This window comes from Schistocerca cancellata, chromosome 5 (genome assembly GCF_023864275.1).
Source record: "Schistocerca cancellata isolate TAMUIC-IGC-003103 chromosome 5, iqSchCanc2.1, whole genome shotgun sequence".
Taxonomy (NCBI): Eukaryota; Metazoa; Arthropoda; class Insecta; order Orthoptera; family Acrididae; genus Schistocerca; species Schistocerca cancellata.
Window position 1 is genome coordinate 129,816,654 of NC_064630.1, and position 14,247 is coordinate 129,830,900.

At 42.5% G+C, this 14,247-nt stretch overlaps 1 protein-coding gene across 2 annotated transcripts in view; it reads left to right on the top strand.

The window, feature by feature from the left end:
• The first annotated feature begins 4,398 nt into the window (after positions 1 to 4,398).
• LOC126188234 (pentatricopeptide repeat-containing protein 2, mitochondrial-like) overlaps positions 4,399 to 14,247 on the top strand; it is a 69,096-nt gene continuing 59,247 nt past the window's right edge. Inside the window, exons 1-2 of one of the 2 annotated variants that reach the window (XM_049929791.1) lie at positions 4,399 to 4,534; positions 11,673 to 11,898. In XM_049929791.1, coding sequence (XP_049785748.1) covers positions 11,759 to 11,898 — 140 coding nt within the window. In that variant the 5' untranslated portion in view covers positions 4,399 to 4,534; positions 11,673 to 11,758. Of the gene's footprint in view, positions 4,570 to 11,672; positions 11,899 to 14,247 lie in introns of both variants that reach the window. The other variant, XM_049929790.1, reaches the window with a different exon arrangement.

Below are 14,247 nucleotides of genomic sequence, written 5' to 3' on the forward strand. Positions count from 1 at the left end.
GATCATTAATTTAGCACTAGAGGCAAGCGTGGAGGGTAAAAATCATACAGGGAGACCAAGAACTGAATACGCTAAGCAGATTCAGAAGGATGTAGGTTGCAGCAGTTATTCGGAGATGAAGGGGCTTGCATAGAAGAGAGCAGCATGGAGAGCTGCATCAGACCAGTCTCTGGACTGAAGATCATAACAACAACAACAACAACAATAAAGTTTATGCAGATGTATCCACTGCATTTGTTATTTATAGTAGTCATAAATACCAGCCCGTACTATGATTTACTTACATCTGTGACCCTCACATCAGTCTGAAATGAACAATTCTTTTAATTTTTGCCATTTTTTGTCGTGACGGTATGGCTCTCACATAACAGTCCAGCCAGCATGCCACTTCTGGATTGCATTGATGACAGGATTGCAGGGCAGGATGTGAAGTGTTCTCAGTGTGCACAAACAGCATTGAAAATTGGGTGCATCAATGACTTGAGACTCATCCCTCCCGACATCATCAAACCTTCGGCATATCAGCAATATCTACCACTTATGAATCCATCCTCACACCATGAGTACAACTCCACTGATAATAGTATTACCAGTGTGCAATGATCCCAAAGTGTTTGTAGAAACATTTTCATGTCATCCGCACCTTTCGTGTCACTTGTGCAATATGAACATTCACATACCATCTCTCAGCAACTATTCGTGTGTCATGAACAATTGATGGCCGTGTTGCCTCACAGTATGGGCCTGCATTTAGATTTAGAGGATGGTGCTTTTGTGGGCAATGTTCAAAACTGAGTGCAACCTATGTGTGACGCAAGTTGTGTGTCTCCTGCATCTTCGACATCAACAATGCAAACATCCGGTTCGTTGCCATTTCACCACAACAAACTGGACTTCATGGACAATTGCCAGCCAACTTGCCTGCCACAAGAGGCAATGCTGCAAACTTGCCCTTCACTTCATGTCTGAAGCTTAGCACTCACTTCAAATTGCTACTTTTGTATGTCACGAACCTCTCCTTGTGGTGCACGATGACTGGCAATATTTTTATAGCAACAGGAGTCCTCAATGACAAGGCTAGATACATCACTTTACTCTGCAATCTAGAAGTCAAGCAGATTCAACAGTGATGTCATATTGTTACCACCTAAAATGAACAAATGCGACACAGTGAAACTTAGACTCTTACAATGCCTCTCAAGAACCCCTCAACAACAAGTGCAGGAGGCTTTGTATGAGCAACAGCTACACGATAACAATCCATTACACCTCTGGTGGCATCTCCACGCAAACGTTGACCATACCCTCATGCTGGACATGGTACTATGGACACTGCGGGTGTTAAACTACCAACCGAACTACAACTAGCGATGATTGTGCATGAGTCTGGATCTCTTGACAAATGACTCATATTAACTGACCGTATGTTCTCCATCATCCTTTACTGTCAATTAATAAACATCCAGGATGATGACACCCCAGGCAGCACATGGTTGTTATCATCTTCAAGGCCACCACAGCTAGCCATACCACCTTGATGCAACCTGAGTGCAACGTCATACCACACCATCCAGCTCCGACAAGTTGTAGCAAGAACATGCCATCCCTGCCATGCGACAAGGACACACCCATCAACATGACCTCATCACGATAGTTCTGCTACTTTCATACAACCTTCAGGCACACAGCTCCAAAATGTAGAAAATCATGTGAGTTCCCAAATGTCTTCAGTGAACTGAAGTTTGAGCTTCAGTTCACTCAACACAATATAGTCACCTATCACTCTCGCATGTTGCACAGTCTCACTTCATGTCTGTGGCACCTGTGGACAGATGCCTCTTCATTCAAGAACTAACTACAAAACAATTCTTTCTTATGAATATGGGCTCTGTCAGTTCCCTGCCCTTTGATGGCATGGCCACTTTCAAGCCATCATTGATTATTAATCTACACACAGGAGATGATTCAGGAATCGCCATCCATGACACCTTTCATGCACTGTTCAGCTTTCACTGGATTTACAATGCACCTGGACATTTTAGAGCATGGACATGTGTGAACCTATTATCGACATGGGCTTCCTATATAACCATAAACTTTTGCCTGATGTAGGGCACACAGCATTAATGTTCCACATTAGTGGGGCTCAGGTTCAAGGACGATTCTCTAAGACTATTCTCACTGCACCTCGTTCTACCAGACCCATTTCTACTTATGAGTCTATGACAGAAAGAGCCCACCAGTGCATCACTATGATTGAAAGCATTCTCTCCACTCAACGGCTATACATTGACTCCTTCACAGAAGCATGATTACTTTGTATCGAAAATTCCGACCTCTACCACCGCATAAACATCTTGAAAGCCAAAGATACAACAGCATGCACACAAAAATGTGAGCTTCCTACAAAATGGCCAGCTATGACAAACAGAATGCCACCCCATGCTCCACACCCCCTCGCAGCCATGGCACAGACTTCATAGGCATTCCGCTGTGCCACGTGCCAATGCTGGATGTCAACAATCACTTCGAACCAGCCACTGCAGACGAGGTGCCCCCCTGTTCCTCATCACCTGTCTACGCACCAGTCTCGGTACAGCACTCACCGCAACGACTGGGGCCATCAATCAACAACATCACACACTTCAAGGCCAGTACACTGCTACCTGCAGTGTTAGTAAACAGTGCACTGGCCTCAGCAACTGCCCACATTCAGCCTTGTGTCTGTGCAGTATGTGATGTTGCAATGGGCAGGACTGTGACTACAGATGGTCCTCCCATCAGATACAAACCTCGTCACCTGTGTCCAGCAGATTTACCAACAGCTAAAAATACCATTCACTGACTCATACAAGCAGGTATTTTCCACCCATCTGTCATCCCCTTGGCATCATGAATATATTGCCAAGAAAGATGGTAGTACATCAAGACTTCGTGGCAACTGGAGAGTTCTTAACTCTAGAACAACCCATGACAACTACCATGTCCTGAATCTCCAGGATTCCTCATGCACTCACATGCCAACAATCTTCAATGTCAATGACTGCTAGCATGTATTTCTACACATTCAGATGCATCCTGATGATATACAAAAGACTGACATCTTAACACCATTCAGACTTTATGAATACCTCTTTATGCCTTATGGCTTAACAAAATGCTGCACAAGTGTAGCAGTGGTTCACTGATGGCCTCCTCTGCTGGGTAATGTTTATTTTCACACCGTCTAGTCACAAACACATCATTCTGCTTGCTAGTTGCTTTGTTTGATTTCTTCTGTATGTTTCCCAATCTTTGTCCAGACTTTCATCGAGTATTTGTTCTTCTAATTGGTCTTCATCAATACAATAATCCAAGTACTGTCTGAATTTTTATCTTCTTAAGTTGCTTACTAGTACCAGGCAGCGGTTTTAAAGCATTGTGTTGCATTTCAAGTAAGTGTTCCATTGCTTATGAATTCGTGGCATTCTTTCAGATTTTCAGTGCTGTAAACTGCATGTTGGTAAGGTCCCAGCTCCTGTTTACACTCGTTCCACGCTATAAAAACGTTACTCTCTTAGTATTACTAATTTTTTTAACGTAATGAAATTCATTCTAAGCTGTGTAAAGTTTAAAACAAAGTAATGAAAAGGCTTTGGAGCTACTTTGATTCATTTTATGAGTAATTAGTGCAAAGTTGCCCACTTCTCTCAGAAAATTCACTTCATGGCTGCTTTCGATCGTACAGTGACAAATAATGTGCTGACTACAATTTTTAGGGTATGCTTTTGACAATAACTAATTTCTACAAATAAAAGAATGTCATTTGCCTTCTGTTTCCTAGTAGCAAAATACCACTTTTTCTCGACGAAAATTACCTAAAAAGTAGAGATATAGTTAACATAAAATATGCAAAATAGCGAATGGCAGAATAACTCAAATATTCGAGCTAGTAGAAACTGACAACTGTTGGAAAGAATCAAAATCGTTCCGAAACTTTTATTAGAATAGGTGCTTGGCAGGACTGAATCTTTTTTCACAGTTGGAGCAAAGTTACCCCCCCAAGGGGGCAAAGTAGCCCAGCTTTACGGTACTTATTTTTACTACACGGCAGCTGAAGCCCTCGCAAAGAGAGCCTTTCATCAATTGGATTGCTGAACCATGTCCGCGCTCTGAACAAGACATTTTGCGCTGGACAACAGCGCGCTCAGCCCTCGCTATGACTGAGCATTCAACGTCGTCAAGCCGTCTGCATCACGATTTTCATACAGCACAATATTTAATATTCTATACCTATCCGTAGTGTACTGAAACGGTACATGACGATACCAATGGTTTGACGGCAGCTGAGAGCGTTTTGGCGCCAGTAGCTAGAAGTTAATTGAACTGTCGAACGACTTTGATCTTTGGCTGGTGTTATCTGTCTTATTGCTTTGTTTGGATCTATGGTGTTGCGCGAATGGTTGGGAGGTGTGTTTGATATTGTGGATTGAATAAGTGAATTGAAAATGTCGATGTTTACGAGATCCGTTTTGGAATTGTTTTCGTTTCCTCGGTATGTGTTACTCAACAGACAGTTAAGAGATTCTCGTGAGTGTGAACTTCAGTTTCTTTAGTAGATTAGCAGAGAAAAACTGTATAATTAGCGACCGGTTAGACATAACCTCAAATTGTTATGTGGTTTTGTTCTGTATTAATGATTAACAACTCGATTAAACAAAATGTTAACAATATTCTCCATGTTTGTTTTTGTAAGACACTCGAGAAAGCTTAGAGGACATTATTCAATAGACTGGTGTACAGTTAAGTAAGTACCGGTCATAATAGCAGACATCCCACAAATATTGTGAAAGTAGCTGTGTTCGCCTAGGTAACCTATAAGTAAACTAGCTGCCACGCACCCGTCTTATACTCCCCTTCACTCAATTCGAATTCTGGAGATACCAAGTTTCGTAGCAACATGCATACGTGCACGATCTGATGAAGCGACATTTAAATATATTTCGGTGTGATCACGTTAATCTTAAAGGACATTTAATATGAGTTCATTTTAAAGAAACTGCAGCATTCGCTCAGTCTCACCACATTTACCTGTCGATAACACTTAGTGACATTGGCTTCTGTATCAAGAGTGATTTGCTACATATAGCATCCGCAATCAGCCGTATAAATATTTAGGTCCGTATTTGTTTTGAGACGTTGTGGCAGGCTCAACCTGACCAGCTCCTTGAGTAAGGTCAAGATTGGGGTAGCGCAGTGATTAGCATGCTGGAATTGCATTGGGGAGAAAGATAGTTCAATCTTGCGTGTGGCCACCCTGATTTAGGTGTTCCATTATTTTCTTAAGTTGCTTAAGGCAAATGCCAGGATGTTTCCTTCCAAAGGGCATGGCTACTTTCCTTCACTAACCTTCCCTAATCGGAGATTGTGCTAAGTCTCTAATGACCTCATTGTCTATGGATAATTAAATACTAAACTACTACTCCTCGAGTTGGACCAACATGGAGATAAATCAAATGCTTCTGTCAAGTACTGGGTCACACATAAGTCGGGTTTCTGTTTGTGCTATTAACATCCAGGATTTACAAGGCATACCTTACATATTAACACGGGTGAGAAAGGGATATTGGCTGGTTTGATAGCAGAATTTTTAAGGGTGAGACGTAACATGTACACTCAGCTCTCAGGCTATCTTTATCAAAAGAAGTAAACCTTTTGTATCAAGAGTGCTAGAGGATTAAAAAATACCACTAAATTTCTGAATTCTTTGGATGACCTGAACATCATTTGATGGCCTGTGTAGGAATGTTGAATATGGATGGATATAACCTAACATTCAGTTACTGTTTGTCAAATACAGAGAAAAGAGTAGTCGCCACTTACATTGGGCAGGGATACAAATGTAAATTCATTGATAGACACAGATTTTGCAGTTGAAGCTTGTCCTGCAGAAGTAGATTTTAGTGAAAAGTGAATAATAATAACAATATAGAGGCTTCATTTTGTGATTTTCAATTATTTATGAAACAACTTAATACATTATTACACTTCTTGACTTTCAAGCTGAAGGCGATGACATTAAGTGTAAATTTTAATTTTTGAGAGCATACCTATGCCATATATAGATTAAAATAACTTTGTGATTGATGTTTCAGAAAGCCAAGTGGATAGGGTCCATGAATGCCACATGCTCAGAGAGTTGCCTGTGCTGTAGGTGAACACAGAGCCTTGTTAAGCATGGCTGGTTGCACATCGACTGCCCCCCCCCAACCACCACCACCACCACCACCACCACCACCACCATTGCAATTGGAAATATGGAAGCATCCGATCCCACCCGTCTGCTTTGACCCATGACGTCTCAAATATGGCAAAAACAACCATAAACCATGAATCCAATATGGCGCATATAAAGTCTTTACGTAAACATTATAAAGAAGAAAATACATCGAAAAAACGAACACACGTTGCACAAACAGCCTAATGACACTGATGGGACAAGTGCGGGAAATTGGGGGTTTTTGGGTGGGGACAAACTAAATATAAACAAATTTAGACACCCACTCCCATATAAAACCATACAAAATTACGAAAAAAAACGAGAACACAAAACTCCCCAAATTCCACTAAAAATAATATCATATGGAATCGGACACTTCCCTTGACCTATATAGCTCAGCAGCAGCTCCCGATACTACAAGTTAGAATCTATCACTTCCCTTGACCTGTATAGCTAAACAGCACCTCTCGATCCCATAAATTGGGATCGAACACTTCCCTTGACCTATATAGCTCAACAGCAGCTCCTGATCCCATAAATTGGGATCTAACACTACCGTGACCTATATAGGTGTTTAAGATTTGGATAGATTCAGCCATCAGCGACCTATATGTATAGGAAATTGAGGTCCATCTTGGATCAGTTTTGAGTGCATCCTCTTTGCCATTGCAGTCAACGGTATCTTGGTGGGACTCATGATCTCACCATCATTTTGTGTCGAAGATCTGTGCATGTATTACAGCTCTACATTGATGCGCATCTCTGGGTGTCAACTTCAGGGGACATACAGAAGTACAGAGCTGGGCCGTGAACCATGGATATCAATTTTCTCCTGCAAAAACTCATTTGGTGCACTTTTGTAGACTCAGGATTGCATCAGAACCTAGACTTTACCTTGAAGTCTTTGAAACTTCCAAATTCTTAGTCCTCTTATTGGACAATAAGTCAACATAGTTAAAACAATTATGTCAGCTAGAAACTTAATGCCCTCATATTTCTCAGTAGACCTTCCTAAGTTGCAGATCACACAGTTCTTTTGTGACTCTTAAAGTGACTTTTATTTTTTATCCTGTCTCGATGTATTGCTTACTGGTTGGTAGCACCAATGGTAGTAAGCTTGTAAGACCTTGTCCACCACAGTGGTGTGCGGTTGGCAGCTGAAGCTTTCTGCACAAGCCCTGTAGACAGTCTACTGGTTGAAGGTGGTATCTCATCACAGAGGGTTGGACACCAGCAACTCCTGGTGAACTATGTGGTCACAATCTGTCAGATGCCAACCTGTTTGTGTTACTGAATAATTCTTTTTCAGAACAAACAATTCAGACTGCTTACGAATCACCCAAAAATGGATAGACCAGTGGTATTCAATTCGAAGCTCTATCCAGGGACCTCCAATTGGCCGCTCTTGTCTGTGTTAATAGAGTTCTCTCAGCATCCCTCCCTCCCCTCCCCCTCCCCCCTTCCTCTGTGGTACGTATCCAGTCCTATGATTCAGATGGCCCTAAGAAAATGCTGATGTCACCATTCTCCGATGCATGTTCCTTTTGGTTCCCTATGGCTACCCACATTCGACAGCCATCTACATGGGTACATCCAAAGTCAGTGACAGAATAAATTTGCTTTTGACATGCAATGAGACACGAAAAGTGTCCACTGCCTAGTGCATGGAGTGTATATGTGGCATAGTTGGTCACCATATTGAGAGTTCTGCAGTACGTTAAAACCCTCACTACAGAAAACTTGGTGGGTTGAAGTGACACCATGAGCTACTTAGAAGGTGTATCTCAGTGTTGCCACAAAAACCTTGTGGTCACTACCATCCAAGGTCTATTAGTTGACTATCATGGCTCCAGTACAATGGCAACATTCATCTGGACACCGAGGAACATGGGTATTCTGGAGAATGAAGTCACTGACAAATTAGCTGAAGAAGCAACCACAGGAGACAAACTCAGATTTGAATTACTGGGCACAGATTTAAGATTGCGACTGTGACATTAAATCTAGAAAACCTGGGATATGGAAAGGCAGGCTACCATAGCTTTCAGCAAACAGAGCAATCAAGGGCACCACCAAGGCATGTCATACTTCTCTTCAGGCCCATTGGAAAGATGCCATTGGGCTTTGCCAACTGTTATTGCTGACATCAGACTTGTCAATAAGTTCTTTTAACATCAAGATGACTCTCCTCAAAACAAGTGTGGAAGTCCTCTCACGATTCCCCAAATTCTCGGGGAGTGTGCCCGGGTTAACGGAAACATACAATTCTACCCATCTGCTTTGACCAGTGACATCACCAATATGTCAGAAATGACCATTCACAACAACTCCCATATAGCGACTATGATGTAATAATGTAAACAAGACAACAAACCCAAAAATACACTCCTGGAAATTGAAATAAGAACACCGTGAATTCATTGTCCCAGGAAGGGGAAACTTTATTGACACATTCCTGGGGTCAGATACATCACATGATCACACTGACAGAACCACAGGCACATAGACACAGGCAACAGAGCATGCACAATGTCGGCACTAGTACAGTGTATATCCACCTTTCGCAGCAATGCAGGCTGCTATTCTCCCATGGAGACGATCGTAGAGATGCTGGATGTAGTCCTGTGGAACGGCTTGCCATGCCATTTCCACCTGGCGCCTCAGTTGGACCAGCGTTCGTGCTGGACGTGCAGACCGCGTGAGACGACGCTTCATCCAGTCCCAAACATGCTCAATGGGGGACAGATCCGGAGATCTTGCTGGCCAGGGTAGTTGACTTACACCTTCTAGAGCACGTTGGGTGGCACGGGATACATGCGGACGTGCATTGTCCTGTTGGAACAGCAAGTTCCCTTGCCGGTCTAGGAATGGTAGAACGATGGGTTTGATGACGGTTTGGATGTACCGTGCACTATTCAGTGTCCCCTCGACGATCACCAGTGGTGTACGGCCAGTGTAGGAGATCGCTCCCCACACCATGATGCCGGGTGTTGGCCCTGTGTGCCTCGGTCGTATGCAGTCCTGATTGTGGCGCTCACTTGCACGGCGCCAAACACGCATACGACCATCATTGGCACCAAGGCAGAAGCGACTCTCATCGCTGAAGACGACACGTCTCCATTCGTCCCTCCATTCACGCCTGTCGCGACACCACTGGAGGCGGGCTGCACGATGTTGGGGCGTGAGCGGAAGACGGCCTAACGGTGTGCGGGGCCGTAGCCCAGCTTCATGGAGACGGTTGCGAATGGTCCTCGCCGATACCCCAGGAGCAACAGTGTCCCTAATTTGCTGGGAAGTGGCGGTGCGGTTCCCTACGGCACTGCGTAGGATCCTACGGTCTTGGCGTGCATCCGTGCGTCGCTGCGGTCCGGTCCCAGGTCGACGGGCACGTGCACCTTCGGCCGACCACTGGCGACAACATCGATGTACTGTGGAGACCTCACGCCCCACGTGTTGAGCAATTCGGCGGTACGTCCACCCGGCCTCCCGCATGCCCACTATACGCCCTCGCTCAAAGTCCGTCAACTGCACATACGGTTCACGTCCACGCTGTCGCGGCATGCTACCAGTGTTAAAGACTGCGATGGAGCTCCGTATGCCACGGCAAACTGGCTGACACTGATGGCGGCGGTGCACAAATGCTGCGCAGCTAGCGCCATTCGACGGCCAACACCGCGGTTCCTGGTGTGTCCGCTGTGCCGCGCCTGTGATCATTGCTTGTACATCCCTCTCGCAGTGTCCGGAGCAAGTATGGTGGGTCTGACACACCGGTGTCAATGTGTTCTTTTTTCCATTTCCAGGAGTGTAGATTGAAAAACCATCAAATACATATTCCTCCAAAAAGATAATGAAACTAACAGGACAAGTGAGGGAAATTGGGGTTTTGGGTGGGGACAAACAAAAAATAAACCAACGCCACTAAACCAAACGATAAAATAAAATTACCTCAAACTTCCCAAAATCAGCTAAAAACATTATCCACTGGAATCGAACACTTCCCTTGACCTATATAGGTCAACAGAAACTACCGATACCAAATCATGGAACCCCAAACTACAACCACGTCCACAATCATCACTACCTCAAAAGACCCAAACCAACAAAATTAGAATTGAACACTTCCCTTGACCTGTTGTCCTTACAACATCTCCACATATAGCCATCCCTGATCCGAGACGCCGTAACTTTAGTAAGCCTCATTTCTTCACGACACATCGAACACTTCACGACTTCAGCCGACACTGTCCCCCATCATCATCGACAACTGAAAACTGTTGACCTTGTCAGTCATATCCACACCTACCAAAGACATAACCAAAGCTATTTACCAAAATTCACACACAACGAGCAGAAAAAAACCATTACGTCGACATAACAAAACCAAAATCGTTAACTCGCTGAAAAATATTCCGCTGAAAGACAGTCACCACTGATACCACACACGTGCAATGCTACCACGCAGGTGAACCCCATACACCACATAACACACTTACCATAAACACACCACGAGAGAAAACCACCGACCACAACAATACGTCACCTATAAACACGCCACACACGCAAACTAAACCAAAAACATCACCTAACACACAAACACACCACCAGAGAGCACTACCGATCATATCAAAATGACACCTACAAACACGCCACTCTCACAAACTAAACTCCGCGCTGTCGTGACTTCACACACCACAACAGCCTTAAGTCTCGGGTCAAGGCCAACGGGTGGAATCGGACGCTTCGGTTTACCCATGAGCCCTTTTGGCTGATATGAGATCAGGAATCAACCTGTCTTCCTCAATACCTCAGATACTTGCAAATGATGAGTTAGCAGCTACCAAAGGCCTATGTTTCCTGTGGGATAGCGGATTTTATATAAAAAAAATTTAAAGCATCTCCAGGTTCAGAGTCTGGGACGGTTGTGGGTGGAGTACCTCTCACTACAACATGTACGCGAATGCTCTCAGGCTACTTTATCCCTCTGCACATTTTTGTGTGTGTATTTTATTGATCTAATTGTTTAAGCTAATTTGCTGCCAAGTTCTTACAGTCTGCATTTCCTTGGGCCATTTAGTTTCTCGCCCCATTTTAGTTATACTGACTGTGATGATTCTTGGTGTAACCCTCAGTAACCAGCTACAGTTTTTAGCTGCTTGAGTTGTATCTCATTTTTAACTATCCTGCTAAAACAGCTGTCACGCACATTTTCAACAACGATGACATGCTCACATACACTGCAGCTGACAGTTCTTTCTCATTTCATATCTTTTTCCATCATTTTCCTGTGCATCAAGGAACTGATAACCAAGTGTTTTAGCCCCTTGAACCCGTAATCATCATCATCACAATCAGTGTTTCTAAGTTCTGAAAGTTATTTTAGTATTTGGGTTATAATACTTTTTCTGTTCCACAGGCATTCGAACACTATACTCTGCAGCTGCACTGGGACTAGACAACTACAGCAAAACAAGAGAGAGGGTACAAAACCAGTTTACAAATATGGCTGACAGATTTCGATCAAAGATGGAAGAAATTTCTCATCCAGAGTCAAAAAATTTAGTTTTCACTGAAGACCTGAAAAACATGGTCCACTTAGCTGGTGAAAATGATGTGGAATTGGTGCTGAAAATGCTCAGAAGGTATTGTCTCTTGCATTTATGTTAAATTTTCTTAAAATGAGCAACTCTTTGTGTTGTTGAATGCTATGTTGTCTGCAGGTGATTTATTTAGGATACTGTGATTCAAAATAAATTGTAAAACAGTTTTCAGCCACTGAATTTATGAGATGTTTCAGTCATATGTTTGTTCCTTGCAATTACCAATTTTAAATAAAATGTTCATCATGAGATGTCTGTAGTACATTAATGAGATGAGTTACTGATTGTGTATTACATGGCATTGACTGTTATTCTGCCAGTGAAGTCTTCCTTCCACATAGCACAAAATATGCGGTTTGGCTTTCTATGTATCATTTCCTTGAGCAGGATAATAACAAAATGTGTGAGCCTAAAATATGGAGTGAGGCAACACTTGCACATGGAACTGAACAACATGCTCTTTTAACTTCATGATTTATTTTTATTTGAAGTGATGAACTCTCTTCTGTGCCAAATTGTATCAAGATATCAAGAGTAATGACATGTTAAAGTTCGCAGAGTTATCCATTGATACATGTTGAAACAAAAAATACCCTCCCCCACCCACCCCACCTTCTGAAGACAAACAGCAGAATTGTGAAAGACTTCAAGAAAGTTAAAAATACAAGCTTGAGAGAAATTTTTGCACAAGAAATGTCAAGGATAAGAAAACTGCAAACGACAAGACTAATTCATAATTTAATATTTAGTTGTACGTCCAGGTGTAGCAGTAAGGATTATGATAGATCCAGAGTGACTGAACTTAGCAGAAAGGCAAAGTGTGAAAGGAGGAGGAGGATTTGCTGCAGAGCGGTGAAGAAATTGAAAGATGTAATAAGCTGTGCAGATGAATGTGTACGAGGGGTGAGGCGGGAAGCAGAACAACAGTTATTTCCCACACTCATTTCTGCCACATGACTGCTTATGGTGTGTGTTATTGACTGTCAAAAATGGCTTATTCAGTGAGCTGAATCAGTAGCCAGTGAGATAATTTCTTCTGCGTCTGGTTAGCACACGGCACTCGCAATCGGGAGGACGACGGTTCAAACCTGCGTCCGACCAACCTGATATGGGTTTTCCATGATTTCCCTAAATTGCTTCAGGCAAATGCCAGGATGGTTCCTTTGAAAGGGAGCAGCCAACTTTGTTCCACATCCCTCCATAATCCGATGGGACCAATAACCTCGCTATTTGGTCCCCTCCCCTAAATCAACCAACCAATCTTCTGCATCTACAATGTCCCCAGATTACAGTTGATGATTAGGGTAAGGCTAATAAAGAGGTATTATAAAGTCATGTGATAAGGCAATGTTTAATATCTAGTGAACAGAAGGCGTCTACATTGTGTCAGTTTCACTGATATTTCTGTAAGAACAATTGTGAACATTTGAATGGAGGAATGTTTTACTTCAATAACTTCGACAGGACTGTAGTAAGATATATTATGCGGTATTTCTTCTCAGTGGAGAAAAGTCTCTGCTGCACCAAAAGATTGAGGGAAAAAATTGAATTTATACAATCCGTCAATTCAGTGACACAGTTTCATACAGTTGGGTTCAAAAATGGTTGTACGCAATTGGTTTCAAGTGAGAGAGGTGTGCTAGCAAGAAGAAGATTTTAATTAAACAACAAATATTGTATTTTAGCATGTAAAATGTTTCAGGGTCATCAAAGCTTTTCAATATCAGGACATGAACAATGTTACACAAGTAACCACAAGTACCAGTTTACCGAAAAGATTTACACCTTTTCATCCAGGAGCGAATTTTTCAGTGAAGCAGAACTAATTTTTAAAGCTTGAAAAGCCACTGGACATTATTGTAGGAAAATGAATGCTACTAATTGATCAAAGTGGGTACAAGAATTTTTTTCTCCCCATTCTGACCAAGGGTAAAATCATAATTGTAGGTAATGTTTCCCCTTTACCAATCAAGAAATGAAGTTCCTTGGCATAGTGTCATCAATATGATTAATTGGTTGCAAAATAACGGTGTACGGTACAGCAAAAAAAGGAAGATATTTGAATGATTAGACCAGATTCGAAAGTCCTGGAAAGAGGTACCACTTAGATGAATTGTAAACATTAATGTGCACACAGTTCTCTGGTGACCTCCATTTATTTATTTATCATATGGCGAGCATCACATTGCACAAGGAAACATTTTTTTTCCTTTACAACACATATACAGTCAGTTAGCACATAGAAAGGAACATTATGATTATAAGTTGATTAAATTTACAATACTTACAAATTACAGGTTACAGGATTACCTCCAACTGCTGACTATACACAATTGATGCCTTGGTTGCTAACAGGAACTCCTCCGAATCACCAGGAAAGGGTCAATTTGG